General features: G+C 40.9%; 1 protein-coding gene across 1 annotated transcript in view; it reads right to left on the bottom strand.

The window, feature by feature from the left end:
• The window catches only part of LOC109910391 (wiskott-Aldrich syndrome protein family member 3-like), a 97,015-nt gene that overhangs the window by 31,415 nt on the left and 47,925 nt on the right, over positions 1-17,675 (bottom strand). Inside the window, exons 4-5 of the mRNA XM_020513103.2 lie at positions 16,612-16,767; positions 7,348-7,482 (exon numbers count right to left, since the gene is read on the bottom strand). Of these exons, the coding sequence (XP_020368692.1) occupies positions 7,348-7,482; positions 16,612-16,744 (268 nt within the window). The 5' untranslated portion in view covers positions 16,745-16,767. The remainder of the gene's footprint in view (positions 1-7,347; positions 7,483-16,611; positions 16,768-17,675) is intronic.

Raw genomic sequence — 17,675 nt, 5'->3', positions numbered from 1 at the left:
TTCTGTTCAAATGTCCCTCTTAAATATTCTCACTAATTCTGTTGCACTAATTTTAAGGGCACATGTTGAAGTTCTCATTACCAGTGAATGTTCAATACAAACAGATTTTGTGATGATTCAACAGCACTAGTGGTCACTGTTCTCTTTATGGGCTGGGAGAACTCCAAAGATTCTATTCAATAATTTCTTCCCCTCCAATCACTTTCTGCCAATTTCTCCGCTCCCTCCTTTCTTCTCTATGTAGATCTTTGATTTTGTGAGCAATAATGCCCTGGATTTAGAAAATTCCAGAGACGGTTCAGTAGGCTGATCCCAGGTATGGAAGGATTATCTTATAAGAAGAGGTTGAATGGCATCAGCCTGTACTCATTGGAGTTTAGAAGAATGAGAGGCAACCTTATTAAAACATACAAGATTCTTAGGAGAATTGTCAGGTTAGATGTAAAAAGATTGTTTCCCTTTGTGGAAGGGTCTAGGATCAGAGAGCATATTTTCGGACTGAGGGGTCGCCATATAAGACAGAGATGAGGAAGAATTTCTTCTCTCAGAGAATAGTGAATCTGCGGAATTCTTAACCAGAGAGGGCTAGGGAGGCTGTGTCGTTAAGTATACTCAAGGCTGGGATAGATTTTTAAACAGTAAGGTAGGGTTATTGGAAAAGGGCAGGAGACTGGAGTTGAGGATCACCAGATCTCATTGAATGGAAGAGCAGACTTGATGAACTGAATGGCCTACTTCTGCTCCGATGTCTTATGGCCACCCTATCAAGGCCTTTCTTTCTGGCATTGTTCCATCTACACCTTGCTCAAAATCTATCATATCTCTAACTTTTCCCAGTTCTGACGACAGGTCATTAATACTGTTTCTCTCTCCACAGATATTGCCTGATCTGCTGAGTATTTCCAGCATTTTCTGTTTTTATTTCAGAATTTCAGTATCTGCAGTATTCTATTATTTCATTGGTGTGGAACTGGTAGGATATGCCACCTGAAGACCTATCAAATGGCTCCACAGCAGCAGAAAGCTGCTCAGTTCATTGAGCCAAGCTAGCTTGGATGCAGTCACTGAAATTCTTGTGGTACTTCTTCTCCAAGTTCAGGGCTAGATTCCTGGCATTGACTAAAAAAAAACTTTTGTAGGGTAGAAGAAAATGTCAAGGAAAGGGATGTAGAAAGAGAGAAAGCAGATAAGCTACTCAGCAACCAGAGGACAGTGTAATGAATAACTTGCAAGGAATTATTAGATGGTTTAAATCTCATTCTGATGAGATAACGAAAGGGTTCTTAGAGCCCTCTCTAATCTGTTGACTGCTTGTCCTAGAGTCATACATTCATAGAGGTGGACAGCACGGAAACAGACACATCGGTCCAACTCATCTATGTCAACCAGCTATCCATAATTAATCTAGTTCCATTTGCCAGCATTTGGCCCATATCCCTCTAAACCCTTCCTATTCATACACCCTTTCAGAAGCCTTTAAATGTTGTAATTGTACGAGCCTCCATCACTTTCTCTGGCAGCTCATTTGATACACGCATCACCCTCTGCATGAAAAAGTTGCCCCTTAGGTCCCTTTTAAATCTTTTCCCTCTCACCATAAACTTATGCCCTCTAGTTTTGGACTCCCCTACCCCAGGGAAAAGACCTTGTCTATTTACCCTATACATGCCCCTCATAATTTTATAAACCTCTATAAGGTCACCTCTCAGCCTCCGACACTCCACAGAAAATAGCCCCAGCCTATTCAGCCTCTCCCTACAGCTCAAACTCTTCAACCCTGGCAACATCCTTGTAAATCTTTTCTGAACCCTTTCAAGTTTAACAACATCCTTCCTGTAGCAGGGAGACCAGAATTGCACCCAGTATTCCAAAAGTAGCCTAACCATGTCCTATACAGCCACAAAATAACCTCCCAACTCCTATACTCAATGCACTGACTAATAAAGGAAAGGGCATCCTGAAGATACAGGGCATCTATTCTCATTTTCACATCCTCCAGCAAGACCTACAGCACAGTGTCGGAAACTCTCAAGAATTTGCTTTCTCCCATACCGTGCTTTTCTTCTGTCATGCCCAAGGAATATTGAGCTCCTACATGAGTCTCAGCAACGGCTCCAGCCACACCGCACCTTCTTTAACTTTAAGGAATGCTAGGATGTTTTGTTTTCAGACCTGTTGCTGATGTATGCAGCTAACAAACGGCACGATGAACATGGGCAGTTAATCTGATCAGCAGACAATACAAAGTGAGCTTGCTCCCTGCATTTTTGTCTGTAAGAGTTTGAGGGTGTGTGTCTAATTTAGCCCTACTAGAATTAAAAACACTGGAAAGGCTCATACAAGGAAAACAGCAAAAATGGGGGACAAATTATACAGGAAACAGGAGTTAATAACAGGAAATGGTAGATGCATTCTGTCGTTTGAGATTATCAAGAAGAGATAAGACTGGACAAATGTGACAAATGAAAATCACAGCCAAGAGCAGAACAAAATCTCTTCCATGTTGCCATTTCTGGGAGGGGAATGGAAATGGCAATAAATCAAAGGGGATAAATGGAAAGGAAAATCTGTGAAAGCTGAACATCTGAAAAAGAGGCAGAGATTCTAGAAATATGTGCATCAGGCAAGATCTGAAAAAAGGTAAGTTTAATTAGTTGTGAAGAAGTCATACCAGATTTGAAACGTTAACTCTATTTCTCTCTTCATAGATGGTGCCACACCTGCTGAGTTTCTCTAGCATTCTCTATGTTTCAGATTTCCAGAATCCATGATATTTTGCTTTTCAAGTTTAATTAAGTTCTGTTCCTCCCTTCAACATCTTTCTCTCTTTCAATTCTTTGCAGAACTGTCAGATCTACAGCATGTTTTTTTTCGACTTAATCTCTGCACTTTAAACTGTATGCACTTTTTCCTCCATTTTCTTTCTCTGGGATCTTCCTATGGTTTACACCATCTTAGAATTATAGAAACGTGGAAAATAGGAGCAGGGTAGGTTATTTGACTCATCAAGCCTGCTCTACCATTCAATATTACCACGGCTCATTATCTACCTAATTGTCATATTCCTATTTTCTCCCCATACCACTTGTTGCCTTTAAAATCTAAATATTTATCTATCACTTGCTTGAATATCTTTGTTCATTCTTCCAATCTTCCAATTGGCGTTCATTACCTCATCAAAATGAGATTTAAACCATCTAACAAGTTACTCATTCCACTAGTTGCTGAGTAGATTAGCTATTTTCTATCTCTCTCCTCCTCCTCCCCTGACATTTTCTTCTACTCTACAAAGGTTTTTTTTCCAGTTATCAGGAAGAGTTTTGGAAACCTTAATGCACCTTTCCTCTCTCCTGGTTCTGATATAATCACTCCGCTTTGGCCATTTCCATTTTTATATTTTTAAAAACATCACCACATAGAAAATGTTCTCAATTACTGAAGTGAAAATTTCTGAAGGGATTTCAGGTGTAGTGCTAAACATCCATTGACCTGCCTTCTTCATCCCTCTAAAAAGAAGTGTGAAAACTTGGTGAGCTCTTATGCCCAAGATAGAAATTTCAGTTATCTTTGCTGCTTAACTAATCAAGATAAAGCCGTACCCAGCCTTTATGCTGACCACCTTCCCCTACCTCTACTAGATACAACAGTCCAGAAACCACAGTTTTGATATCAACAAGAGGGCAGGGAGGATGTGGTGGACGCCTGTAGTCAGTGACAAACCCAGCAAGAAATGGAACCGGGCCTCACTTAAATAATGCACGTATATAAAATATATAAATCAGATAATATCCAAGCACACCAAGTTTACAGGAAATCAGCAAAGGCTACAGGTTTAACATACCAGTTGATATCATAAGAAAATTAATTATTTACCCGTATACATCCTCAGACAGGGTTCATTTTATATACTGTTCTTTTTAGCTGAGGATAAATGCTTTCTACCAGAATTAATATCCTGTGTTAACAAGCTGTAGGGGAGTGCGCGGGCACAAATGCATTCGTAAGCAGAAGAATACAGCTAGAGAGATCTACAGGACATTACTCAGTATTACAACACATCGACTGTATATTTGGTGGAAACAGGGGAGGAAGCATCACCGAGGGCAAATTCATTTTCACAGTTGCTGTTGCGGGGTGCTGGCTGCTGTTTCCAAAATGAAGGAAAGGTGGGAGATATTTGCTTTCGAACAGACAAACCATGATCAAAAGCAAAGCCCCACAGTGCAGGACATCTGTGGATCTCCCCTCTGTGACACATCATGATGCTGCAAACCACAGAGTGGCTCCCAGGCAGGATATTACTTTCAAATGTGACTCCCAATAGAAGTCTGTAAAACACCTGCTGCAGCTAGCCCCTTTTCAAAATGGTCTAACACCAGCTGCATTAACCATTAGCAGTCAGTATCACATGGGAAAGTAGAAAAATCAGAACAGGCAGTGCATTGTGCCCATCAAGCCTGTTCTACATTCAGTTCAAACCTGTACCTCAGCTCCATTTACTACTTTTTGATGCATATCTCTTTGTACCATACCAAACCAAAAAAAAACTATCGACTTCAATTTTGAAAGTTTCAATCATTCCAGCATCCACAAACTTTTCAGGAGAGAGGTTAATATCTCCACTACCCTTTGCTCTCTGATTTCACTCTGACATGTATGTCAGTTTAATCATGTGTGCTGATGACACTGAACTGTCAGTCACCGTAACATAATTATTCTTGGATCACACACAATTTCCTCCTCTTAAAACCAGGAAAATCAAAGCCATCATCTTTCGCCTCTGATACAAACACCATACTCTTGGTCCTGCTTCCATCCTTCTCCTCAACTAGTCAAGTGAAGGAGAGTATGACCAAACTTCATCTTTTTCGATCCGCTGTTGAACATCTGACCCTCTAATAACAACTCATATCTACTTCCATTTCCATAACTCTGTTTGCTTGCACTCATGCATCAGCCCATTTTCTGTTGAACAGTAATATACGCTTTCGTCATCCTTAAACCTGACTATTCCAATATTTTGAAACCCACCACCTATTCTTCATCCACCATAAAATTGTCCATGTTAAAAGTTAATACAAATATCCTATCCTGCACCAAGTCTCTTTGGCCTATCATTCTTAACCTTGGTTTCCTCTGTTGGCTCGGAGTAGCCCAATGACTCCAATTTAAAATTTTCATTTTCACGTTTAAACCCTTCATGACTTTCCTCTTTCCAATTCTGTTACCTCCTCGAGCCTTAGAGTGCCGTCGTAGTCTCAAGTTCTTCAGGATCTGGACTCTGCATATCACCCTTCTTTTCACCTACACAGATAGCTATGTGTAGGTCCTAAACCAGGGCTTTCTAAAATGAAGGTCAGGATATCAAGAGGGATCACAAGCTTGGAGGCAGAATCTCAGTCTAAATTTTAACAGTTGTCCTCCTATTTTAGCTGGTGTCATTGTTAGAGGCAGTATCATTATCCACCATCTACCCACTACCACAGATCTCTGTGATCTCTTAAGTGCCTTGGAGTTTTTGTTTGCTATAAAGGTGGTAGAAAAATCCAGATTGTACCTCATACCAAAATAGAGACATTAAATCCTTCATATTGTACAATCGTGCCTCTGAGTAGCTCCTTGCCACATTAAAAAGTGCTATATGAACTCAAGCTGTGATTTATTTTCGTGAGTGTATTGTCAAATGTTTATGTAGACATCGTGGCAATCATTGGCGGTCTCCAAAGTACGGAGAGTTGGAATTTAACCCTGGAGGGCTGTACACCCTGAGGATGTACATATAGAAATAAATTATGCGAAGATGGCTTGAAAGGACCCAAAATATAGCAGTCTTGTTATAGGGCTGCAGGAAAAAGACCATTCACAGCAGCGACATTTCAGTGTTAAAAATCAGATTAAACAACATGAATTAGTGAGACTATATCATTTTGAAATATTTAATTTAACAATCTCAATTTTGACAGATCTTGTTCTGAGAAATAAGCAAACCATGAACTTAATTCTTATTGGTTTCTTGATTAAGTTATAATTACACATTGAACTTGTCATCAAGCAGTCAAACATTGCGCAAGATTTTTGACCCAAACGTTATCTTCAAGGAAATGGAAAATGCTGAAAGGTTAGCTTCCTGAACCTGTAAAGGTTTGCCTTGTTTGTACATTGGAGGGCATGAAGAGCCAACAAGATAGGTCAGACCGCGTGCAGGTGGCAGACACATTTTCATTACTTTTGGTGTTGGCACATAACAAAAACATTGGTGAAGCGCAAGTTCACAGTTTCCCATGTTGCAATTTGAACCGTCTGGTCCAGAACCAAAAACCACTACAATTTTATGCAAAGTCAGTTGATTTACTTTGATATTATCTTATCTGCCAAGAGAAGATTTGAGATTATGTTGATTTCGAGACAGAGTTCTTGCCATTCGTCAGTTATCGTGAAGGTAAGATCACATTTATAAATTTGTCACAGCAATAATTGCTCCCCAAAGTCAGTACAGCAGGAGTAAGCAACAAGTTCTGACTGTTAAAAGAAAGAATACAAATAGGTTTCTGTAAATGTAATAAGTTGTCATTTTACGAAACAAGTCTGATCTGTGAACTTGGAAGGTTGGCCAATGTGCAATTACGAATGAGTATAGATGTCTTTGACAAAATGTGTTGTGACAAGTTCCTAATATGTGTTCTTCAATTCTTTACTCACGCTCTTTAAAAAACTATTTCTGAAATGTCAGTAGAGTTTGTATTTTAAAAGATTGAGATCAAATGGGAAAAGAAGCTTCATCATTCAAAGAGATAGTAAGAACTGCCAATGCTGGAGTCAGAGATAACACAGTGTGGAGCTGGAGGAACACAGCAGGCCAGGCAGCAGCAGAGGAGCAGGAAAGTTGATGTTTTGGGTTGGGACTCTTCTTCTTCATTTCTGTAGAAGGGTCCCGACTCAAAACGTCAACTTTCCTGCTCCTCTGATGCTGCCTGGCCTGCTGTGTTCCACCAGCTCCACCCTGTGTTATCTCTTCTTCATCCAAATTCATTTTTGTATGCAAAAGTAAGTCTATAAACATAATTAGCAATTTAGTCTGAAAAGGTTGGAAATAGTATTACCAGCCAAAGAGAACTTTTCAGGCCTAGTATGAATAAAAGTTGCCCTTCTTTATACTCCCAATTGTGCTTTCTAATAATTTTTCAGAGCTTCTTTTTTTCTCATCATGCTTTTTTGGCCACATGCAATCAATCTGGCTAATCTCATTGGCCAACACACAACATAGTGCACAAAACCCTGCCGACACAATTCAGTATAAGTGTTTTCTAGTTTGCATCGGTCTGTATCCCACTTTCCCAGTTCACTCACCTTCCTCCACAGTGGAGTCCAGTTGAGTGACTTTAATTGCCAGACAATCAATTCTCTCCTGAAGACAATTAACTCGCATACAGAAATTGTTAGCTTCATTAAAGAGCTCACCAAATATATCTTCAGCATGTCTGCCTGTTAGAGAGAAGATGAAACATGCCAGTTAGAAACACTGTCCAGGCATCTATTTTGAATGCTGTCAGTTTAATGAAAAACAGACAACTTAATATGCAATCTGCATGTTCAGAAGAAACTGTAGGTGACAAAGGTATAATTGCAGTTTGTTTTTTGATGCTGCCAGGAGATACAAGTACAGTTTACTGTAAATGGCCAGATTTTGATGCTATGTTGCTGGGGTCAATGCTTAAATTTGTAAGTTGATAAATAAGATCAAGAAAGCACATAGTCCAGAGTATGGAGGTTTCTGATCCCATCCCTACACATTTCCTTACATCCAACTGTTCATTGCATGAGTGACACGAGGACGACTACAACATTAAAAACAGAAAGAACTGCGGATGTTGTAAATCAGGAACAAAAAACAGAAGCTGCTGGAAAAGCTCAGCAGATCCGGCAGCACCTGTGAAGGAAAATCAGAGTTAACATTTCAGGTCTGGTAACCCTTCAGAAAGTTTTGGATCCGATAACCCTTCATCAGAAAGTTTTGGGTCCAGTGACTCTTCCCCAGTTCTGAGGAAGGGTCACAGGACCCGAAACATTAACTCTGATTTTTCTGCACAGCTGCTGCCAGACCTGCCGAGCTTTTCCAGCAACTTCTGTTTTGTGACGACTGTAACATCGTTCGTCTCTGCCCAACTCAGCTCTTCAGCTGCCAAAACCTATATTACTTCCACACTTGGTTAATTTAAAATACTCCTGCCGCCCTCCATTAACCTGAGCTCATTCAAAACTTTTCAGTCAGTGTCTTGGACTGTTTACCCATACCTTCATGCTCAACCTACATATGCAGTTAAAAAGCACAGTGCAAATCTCTTATTAGTCTGGCATCTCCCAATCTCTGTAACATTCACCAGTCCCACAATTCTTCAGAATATTGGTACTCTGCTAATTTCAGCTACTTGAGCATCCCCAAGATTTCTATACCATTGGTGACTACATCATTAGCCGCATGCCAAGCTTCTGAATGCCCTCCCTGAATAATCCATCTCTCTACCTTATTTTTCTTCTATTACTCCCTAAAACATTGCCCATGCTTTTAGTCATCTGACCTTGTAACTGATTGCGTGGGTCAGCATTGTAATTTGTTTCAGAATGCTTTTCTGAAGCACTTAAGGACACTTTAAAGCACAGTTTTCTGTCACTTCAGCTTTGTTAACAATCTCAAAGGAGAACTTGTAAAGCCAAGCAAAATGTGTAAAATACTTTGACAACTAAAGATCAGTAAATTTCTTCCTCACCAGCTCAGACATTTCTCAGGAAATATCCACTAATCTCTGTAAAGCTCTATTTAAGCTGCTCTGCATACGGCTGACATAAGACAGAGATTCTAAGAACAATTCTTTTTAAAGGGATGTTTCAGGGGATATGTATGTCGTTGCCAAGGCCACCATGTGTTGCTCCTCCTTGGCTGCCCTTGAGAAGTTGGTGCTGAGCCAATTCTCAAACTGCTACAGTCAGTGGGGTGTAGGGACACCCACCCATTTATTAGGAAGTTCCAGGATACCGACCCTGCGACAGTGAAGCAATGACGATATAGTTTCACGGTAGGATGGAGAGAAACTTGCAAGTGGTGGTGTTGCTGTGAATCCATTGCCCTAGTCCTTTTAGGTGACAGAAGTCACAGGTGACAGAAGTCACAGATTTGGAAGCCACTGTTGACCGTGCCTTGCAGTTTCCTGCAGTGCACCTTGTAAATGGTACACACTTACCACTGTACATGGTGTTGAAAGGAGTGAATGTTCAATGTGGTGGATAGGCTGTCGATCATGCAGGCTTCTTTGGCCTGGATGGTGTGTAGCTTCCAGTGCATCATTAGAGCTGCAATCATCCAGAAAAGTACAGAAATCATGCCACATCAGGTTACAGCCCAACAGGTTTATTTGAAAACACAAGCTTTCAGGGCATAGCCCCTTCGTCAGGTGAAGTGAGAAAGAAGCACACAGAATTCATAAATCAAAGATTCAGATGTATTAAACAAATCTAAGATGCTGTTAAATCTTTAATCAGTTAGAAGGTTTTAATTGATTAATATGTATATGTAAATCCACCAATTTCTTTCAAGTCACTGCTCAGAGAGTACCAAAGGTTTTATCAGTGCAAAGAAGAGGTGACATTTCAGGTCAGACAATGCATGTTAGGTGTGACGCCTTGCTTAGAATCTGTTTGTGTTTTGGTTTGGACCCAGACTGGTTTTATTTCTAAAGTAGGAATTTATAAAATACCACATTGACTGACTTGGGGGGTTGGGGGGGGGGGGCGCGGTGAAGAGGGAGAGAAAGAGAGAAAAAGAGAGAGAAAGAGAGAGAACCCTGTGGCATGGTATAAATGGACACATGAAGGGACACCATGCAACACTTGCCAAACAGGGATGTTCACTCCCAGTGGAGGACCAATTCAGCGTTCAAGGACATTCAGTCTTAGATCTTTGGGTAAACAGCCTCCAAGGTGGACTTTGGGATACACAACAACACAGAATCGCCGAGCAGAGGTTGAAAGCCATGTTCTGTACCCATGAGGACGGCCTCAACTGGGATCTTGGGTTAATGTCGCACTATAGGTGACTTCCCTACACTATACATTCTCACACACACACACTTATACATATATGGTATGCGAGAGAGAATGTGTGTGTGTGTGTGTGTGTGTGTGTGTGTGTGTATACAGCGTGGTAGGGTCACCTGTAGCACACCATGAACCCAAGATCCCGGTTGAGGCTGTCCTCATGCGTACTGAACTTGGCTATCAGCCTCTGTTTGACGACTCTCCTCATTGTTGTGTATCCCGAAGTCCAACTTGCAGCATGTTTACCTGAAGACACGAGGCCAAATGCCTTTCACCGCTGAAGTGTTCCCCTACTGGGAGGGAACATCTCTGTTTGGTGAGTGTTGCGCGGTGTCCATTCATCCATTGTCATAGCATCTGCATGGTTTCACCAATATACCATGCCTTGGTCTCTCTCTGTCTCTTTCTCCGAGACACACACACAAATTTATATCTGCAGATACATTCTATTTTTTCAAAAAGCGCACAAATTTACAGTCAGTCAATGTGGCATTTTATAAATTCCTTCTTTAGAAATAAGATCAGTCTGACTCCAAACCAAAACACAAACAGATTCTAAACAAGGCCTCAGACCTAACATGCATTGTCTGACCTAAATCGTCACCTCTTCTCCACACTGAAAAAACCTTCAGTTTTCTCAGGGCAGTAACTTCAAAGAAATTCAGGGATTTACATATATATATTAATCAATTAAAACTTTCTAACGGTTTAAAGATTTAACAGCATTTTAGGTTTGTTTAATACATCCTCATCAGTTGTGTGACCATTTGATCTTTGATTTATGAATTCTGTGTTCTGTGTGCTTCTTTCTCACTTCACCTGACAAAGGGACTACACTCCGAAATCTTGTGTTTGCGTATAGCCCTGTTGGACTATAACCTGATGTGGTGTAATTTCTGAGCTTGTCCACCCCAGTCCAACATTGGCACCTCCACATTCGAGAAAAGTGAACAGTATTTCACCACACTCATGACTTGTGTCTTGTAGCCAGCGGACAGAAGATGTATAACAAAGCAGGAGGTGAGTTACTTGCCACAGAATTCCTAGCCTCTATCTGCTCTTGTAGCCACAGTATTTACCTACCTGTTTTGTTTTCTGACCAATGGTAATCTCCCAGATTTTAACTGTGAGAAATTCAGTCTTGGTACTGCCATTGAACATCAGGGGATATGGTTAAATACTCTCTCATTAGTCAAGGTGATTGCTTTGCATTTGGTGGGTGTGGAATTTTCTTGCCATTTATTGCCTAAGTCTGACTGTTGTCCAGGACTTGCTGCATATGACTGCTTCAGTATTTGAGGAGTCATAAATGGTACTGAACATTGTGTAATCATCAGCAAACATCCCCACTTCTAATTTTATGATAGGAAAGTTGATAGATAAGATAGCTGAAAAATTTGCACTGGGACACCATCCTGGGGAACTCCTGCAGTGATGAACGGGGTGGGGATGACTAACCTCAAACAATTGCAAATATCGTCCGTTGTGCTAGGGTATTACACATACAACAGAGAGATCTCCATTCCCCCTGCCAATGCCCCTGGCAGGCTGCAGGATAGCACATAAAACTCTACTATTTGAAAAAGGGAGGAGGGAAAAACCTCGGAGTTTCAGACCAGTTAGCCTAAAGTTAGCAGTCGAGAAAATGCTGGAGTATAGCATGTGTAAAGGATGTGATAACAGGGCATTTAGAAAACACAAAGGGATTACACAAAGTCAACTTGGATTTACCAAAAAGAGAAATAGTGTTTGAAAAACCTACCAAGTTTCTTTAAGGACATAACTGTTAGTACACATACGGGAGAAGCAGTGAATTTTCAGAAAGCTTTTGATAAAGTCCTATATAAGACATTGGTGGGTAAAATCAAAGCATGTCGAATTGATGATAACACACTGGCACAGATTGAGAATTGATTAATGGATAAGAAACAAAGAATAGTGTTAAATCACTTTCTGCGGGTAGAAGGAGGTGAGAGGTGAGGTACTACAGTGATCAGTGCTTCAGCAACAGATATTCATGATATATATCAATGATTTAGATAAGCGAGTCAAAATAGTCAAACTATTTCCAAGTTTGCTGATGACACATATCTAGGTGGAAGTGTGAATGGTGAGGAAGATGAAAAGAGGCTTCAAGGTGATTTAGACAAGTTGAGTCAGTGGATAAAAGCATAGCAGATGCAGTATAACATGGATAACCGAGACGTCGTCTTGATTGATTGAAAAAACAGAATAGCAGAGTATTATTTTAATGGTGATAGATTGGGAAATATTCAGATATGAAGAGACCCGAGTGTCTTTGTACACTAGTTGCTAGAAGTAAGTGTACCTGCAGCAGCAAACAGTTAGGATGGCAACTGACATGTTGGCCTTCATTGCGAGGAGGTTTGAGTACAGGAGCAGTATACAGAGCCTTAGTGAGACCACAACTGGAGTTGCAGATTCAGTTTTGGTCTCCTTACCCAAGAGAAAATACAATTGCCGTAGAGACAGTATAGTGAATGTTCACTAGGCTGATAGCATATTTATCTTCTGAGGAGCAACTGTTGGCTGGAGTTGTATTCACTGGAGTTTATATCAATAAGGGGGGATCTCACTAAAATGTATAAAATTCTGACAAAGCTGAGCAGAGTGAACGCAGGAATGATATTCTCTCCCCACCCCTGGCCAGGGGCACTAGGATAAGAAGTCACACACTCAGATATGAGGTAGGCCATTTCAAGAGACCAATGACCACAAGAATGGATAAGATGATCCTAAAGGTGAAGACAGGGATGTGGGCCTCAGCAGTATTGGGGATAAGGTTGATAATTTGCAACAGTGGAAATAAATCTTGATCTGTAGAACAAGCTTGGAAGGATGAAGCAGGATGTGGAAATTCCATACAATCTTGGAATGGGAAGCTGGGAGTAGTAAAAATGCACGTATTACAAGGAACGTCATCACTGTGTTAAGATTGATGCAAGAGTCCATTTGTCCAAATCCAACAAACTCTGTAGGATTTTTCTTCATTATGATAATTTTGCACAGTAACTCACAAACCAGGCAATTAATGAATGTTATTAACTAACTGCACTACAGAATTGATTTTTCCCATTCATTTCAATGCAAATAGTTTTGCTACACTAAGGGGAGGACCAGAAATGATTGTCAAAAGGAGAAATGAAGGGGTGGTTAAGAAGGCCTAAGGGTTACTTGCCTTTATTAGTTGAGGCATAGAGTTTGAGAGCAGGGAGGTTATGCTAAAACTGTAGAAAATGTTGGTTAGGCCACAGCTAGAATGTTGTGTGCGGTTCTGATATGCATATTATAGGAGGAATATGAATGCACTGGAGAGGGTGCAGAGGAGACTTACCAAGATGTGGCGTGGGCTGGAGAGACTTAGTTATGAGGCGAGATTGGATAAACTTGGTCTGATTTCCTTAGAACAGAGGACATTGAGAGGGGATTGAAATATATAACATTATGACAGCTATAGATATGGCAGATAGGAATGAAGCTTTCACTGTGTTTCTGCCACAGTGTGGTGCGTATCTGGAACTCACTGCCTGAGAGGATGGCAGAGGCAGTACTTAGATGTGGGCTTGCAATGCCAATGAACAGAAGGCTATATGCCAAGTGCTGGAAAATAGGATTAGAATAGTTAGCTGGTAGTTTTTGACTGGCGCATACTCAATAAGCTGAGAGCCTTTTAGTGTGCTGTAGACCTCTATGGCTCTATAAATAATTTCAAAGCAAAGTCCCCCATGTGAATAGACATAACATGCTGGGATTCCTTTTTCTACAAAGTTTTATGAAGGCAGTTGGTAGAATTAGTTGTAACAAAATTTTCAGTTGACAGGGAGTCAAAAAAGGGACTATAAGTATGGAATTTACACCAATCATCCCGATAAGGAACTCAGGAGATACTTCCTCACAGAAGGAGATGGGCTGTGGAATTCACTACCACAAGGAGCACTTGAGGCAAATGACATTGATACGAATAAGGGGAAATGAGATATGCACAAGAGGGAATAAGAGAAGGTGAACAAGTTAGGTAGAAGGTCATAGACCAATTGACCAAATTATCTGCAACTGTCCAACAGAATCCAAGAAATGCTGCAAACAGATGGAAAACTACATTTGTCAGACGGAAACACGAGAGGCAAAACGTTGATGGACCAAAGTGTCTCTGATTCAAATCTAATCTTTGTTATGATAACTAATCTCCACCAGCGGTGAGAGTTAAATGCTATAATTGACCTCATTAACCCTTTATTAGAAACAGGGAGGACAATCAGATTCGACAACTTCTCCTAATCTTCCAGAAAATGTTCTGTATGTGGACATTGGACAGCATCAGGTTTGGCTCTGAATTAGCTGTGAGGTCACCATAAATAAATAGGCTTTTGGTACTCATAATCATACCCCAGTAAGATCTTCATTGAAAATAAGGCTGTTCTCTCAACAGAACGCAAGTTAGCAGAAGTCCCTAGTCTTTTGATAACTAATTGTTCACATATTAATCAAAGTGCAGATGTTTCTTTCTCAAAGAAATTAGACAAATATTCTATACTGCAAAGAACACTTACTGTTTTATAGGATCTTACTTTAAATATATTCTACCTTTTGAGATCATTGGGGTCAAGTCTCAGGACATATATTTCAACATTCATGAAACAATACAAAATGATAAAAGCAGCAAGTTGACAATTCTGTCATGACCACTATAATTCATTATTCTGTGCAGCTAGCACAGTTTCCGCTCATTACCTTGAATCATTACGATTCATCCTGGACGAGCACCTATTTCATTACTGAAATTACTTGGTTCAAAGGCTGTCTGAAACAAACAAAACCAAATTGCAGGATTCTTTTCAGGATGGGGCAGAGGCTGAGAAGGAGGCTAGTCAGAAGCTCAACCGAAAACCTTACGCAGCTGGAAGAAACCATAGAAGTTGGAGCAACACATGGGAATCTAGGAGTGGGGTTTAAAATTGATTGTGGTATTTTTAAAGCATCCCAAAGAAAAGGGTTGGAAAGGCAGACAAGAAGAAATACAGAATTAACAGCAGGCCAGGGCTGACAAAGCAGTACAGAGGGTTAGATTGCTTGTTTAAACACAAGATAAAAAAAGAGGAGTTGAGCCATGGAAACCCATCCCAGATGTTACCCGTTGGCCCACCTGCATAACCAACAATGACCACATTCTGGATGTAGCTCCTTGGTCTACCTGCAAAACTGGCAGTGACACATCCCGGATGGACCTCCTTGACCTATCTGCAGAGCTGGTAGTGACCACATCCTGGATGTACCTCCTTGGTCTACTTGCTTAACCAGCAGTGACCACATCCTGGATGTACCTCCTTGGTCTACTTGCTTAACCAGCAGTGACCACATCCAGGATGTAACTCTTTGGCCTACCTGCAAAACAAGCAGTGACCACATCCAGGATGTAACTCTTTGGCCTACCTGCAAAACAAGCAGTGACCATATCTAGGATGTACCTCCTCGGTCTACCTGCAAAATAAGCAGTGACCTTGTAAAGCAGCTGCTGCTGGCACTGCCGCTATGCAGACTGATGGCCTCCATTGGCTGGTAACTCCAAGGAGGACCTCCAGGTGGGCATCTTGAAGGTGGTGGTGTTCCCATGTATCCACTGCCCTTGTCCTTCTAGATGGAAGTGGTCATGGGTTTGGAAGGTGCTATTTGCATTGTATCTTGCAAGTAGTACACACTGCTGCTATTGAGTGTTGGTGCTGAAGGGAGTTGGTGCTTGTGGATGTAATGCCGCTCAAGCGGACTGCTTTGTCTTGGATGGTATCAAGCTTCTTGCGTGTTGTTGGAGCTGCACTTATCGATGCAAGTGCGGAGTATTCCATCACACCCCTGACTTGTGCCTTGTGGATGGTTGATAGGCTTTGGGGAGTCAGGAGGTGAGTTGCTCGCTGCAGTACTCCTAGCCTCTGACCTGCTCTTTATCTACTGTATTTATGTAGCGAGTCCATTTGAGTTTCCGGTCAATGATAATCCCCAGGATGTTGATATTGGGCATTCAATGAAGGAAACACCATTGAATGTCAAGGGCCTGTGATTAGGCTGTCTCTTTTTGTTGTGTGGGGAAAATGTTACTTACCATTGTCAGCCCAAGCATGGATATTGTCCAGATCTTTTTGCATTTGAACATGGGCTGCTTCAGCAACTGAGGAGTCGTGAATGGTGCTGAACATTGTGATATCATCAGTGAACATCCCCACTTCTGACCTTATCTTGGAGGGAAGGGCACCCCTAACATTAACACAGTGGTGTTTTTCCAACTCCTACACGATGTGTTCTGAGCCCATGCTTACTGAGGGAAGTTGGTAGACACTATCCAAACCCATGTAAGCGAAGTCCTTCAAGCTATCAGGGAATGGGTAATTTCCAGCACATTGAGTGCAAACCCAATCTAACACACACTTCAACGATAAATGCATTTTTAATGATTAAACTTGCAAGAAAAATAACAGAAAATGGAGTAAATATGAAGTCTTAGTTACGTACTGAGACTGCCAAGCTGCTTTATAATGGCAGCTAACGTGCTGTTTGTCACACATTCCAACTCACTGGTGACACCTTCTGGTAAAGCCCCATGACACAGATGCCGAGGTTCAATGATCCTCTTGATGAGCGGCATCTTTGGTTCAGAACATCAAACCTCTGAAACATAATATACAACTTATGCAAGTTAGGCGGGTCAAGATTATGTCAAAGTACTATAAATAATGCGTCCAATGTCTTTTACAGGAATGAGAGATTAGTGATTATATTACAGAACGAACAATCCTTAGACCAAAACTGATAATCCCAAGAGTAACTTCAAATCCCACCATGTCAGCAGAGAGTTTTAAATTTAGTTGATGAATAAATTTGGAATAAAATACAAGTATCAATAATGATAACCTGTTATTATTCCAGCTGATGGTAATACTGAATAAGTCAAATCTCAGAGTAAAATTTGGCTTGGTAGACTGAGAAATTTATTTTTGCAATTTGGTTACTCTGGTGGTCAGTTACTGAACAAGTTCGCTCATGACTGTCAATATTCTTTTAACAAAAGAACACAAGTTTATTACACAGAAGGAAAAAAGCAAAATCAATATATGACAATTCAGAAAGATCTTAACATAAACAGCAAAAACAAAGCTTTAACTATCTTCCCAGCAGTTTCCTTTACAGTCACTGAATTTCAATAAAGTATTAAAGGGTCATACAATACTAAAGCACAGAAAGAGGCCTTTTGGTCCATCATGTTTGTGCCACGCACCTATGTACTCTAGTCCCATTTCCCAGCACTTCATCTGTAGCCTTGTGTGCGCTTTCAAGTGTTCATCTAAATATTTTTTAAATGTGATAGCTGCCACCTCTACTATCCTTTCAGGTAGTGGGTTCCAGATACCCATCATCGCCTGGGTGAAATTGTTTATCCTTAAATTCCCCGTTAATCCCCTGTCTATAATTCCAAGGCAGATGATGAGTGGCTTGGAGGGGAACTTGCAGGTGAGGGTGTTCTCATGTATATGCTGCCCTTGCCCTTACTGAGGCTAGTGATCGGGGGTCTGGAAGGC

This window comes from Rhincodon typus, chromosome 14 (assembly GCF_021869965.1).
Source record: "Rhincodon typus isolate 14 chromosome 14, sRhiTyp1.1, whole genome shotgun sequence".
Lineage (NCBI taxonomy): Eukaryota > Metazoa > Chordata > Chondrichthyes > Orectolobiformes > Rhincodontidae > Rhincodon > Rhincodon typus.
Note: the sequence above shows the minus strand (reverse complement) of the source record. Positions and strands in the feature narration are given on the sequence as shown.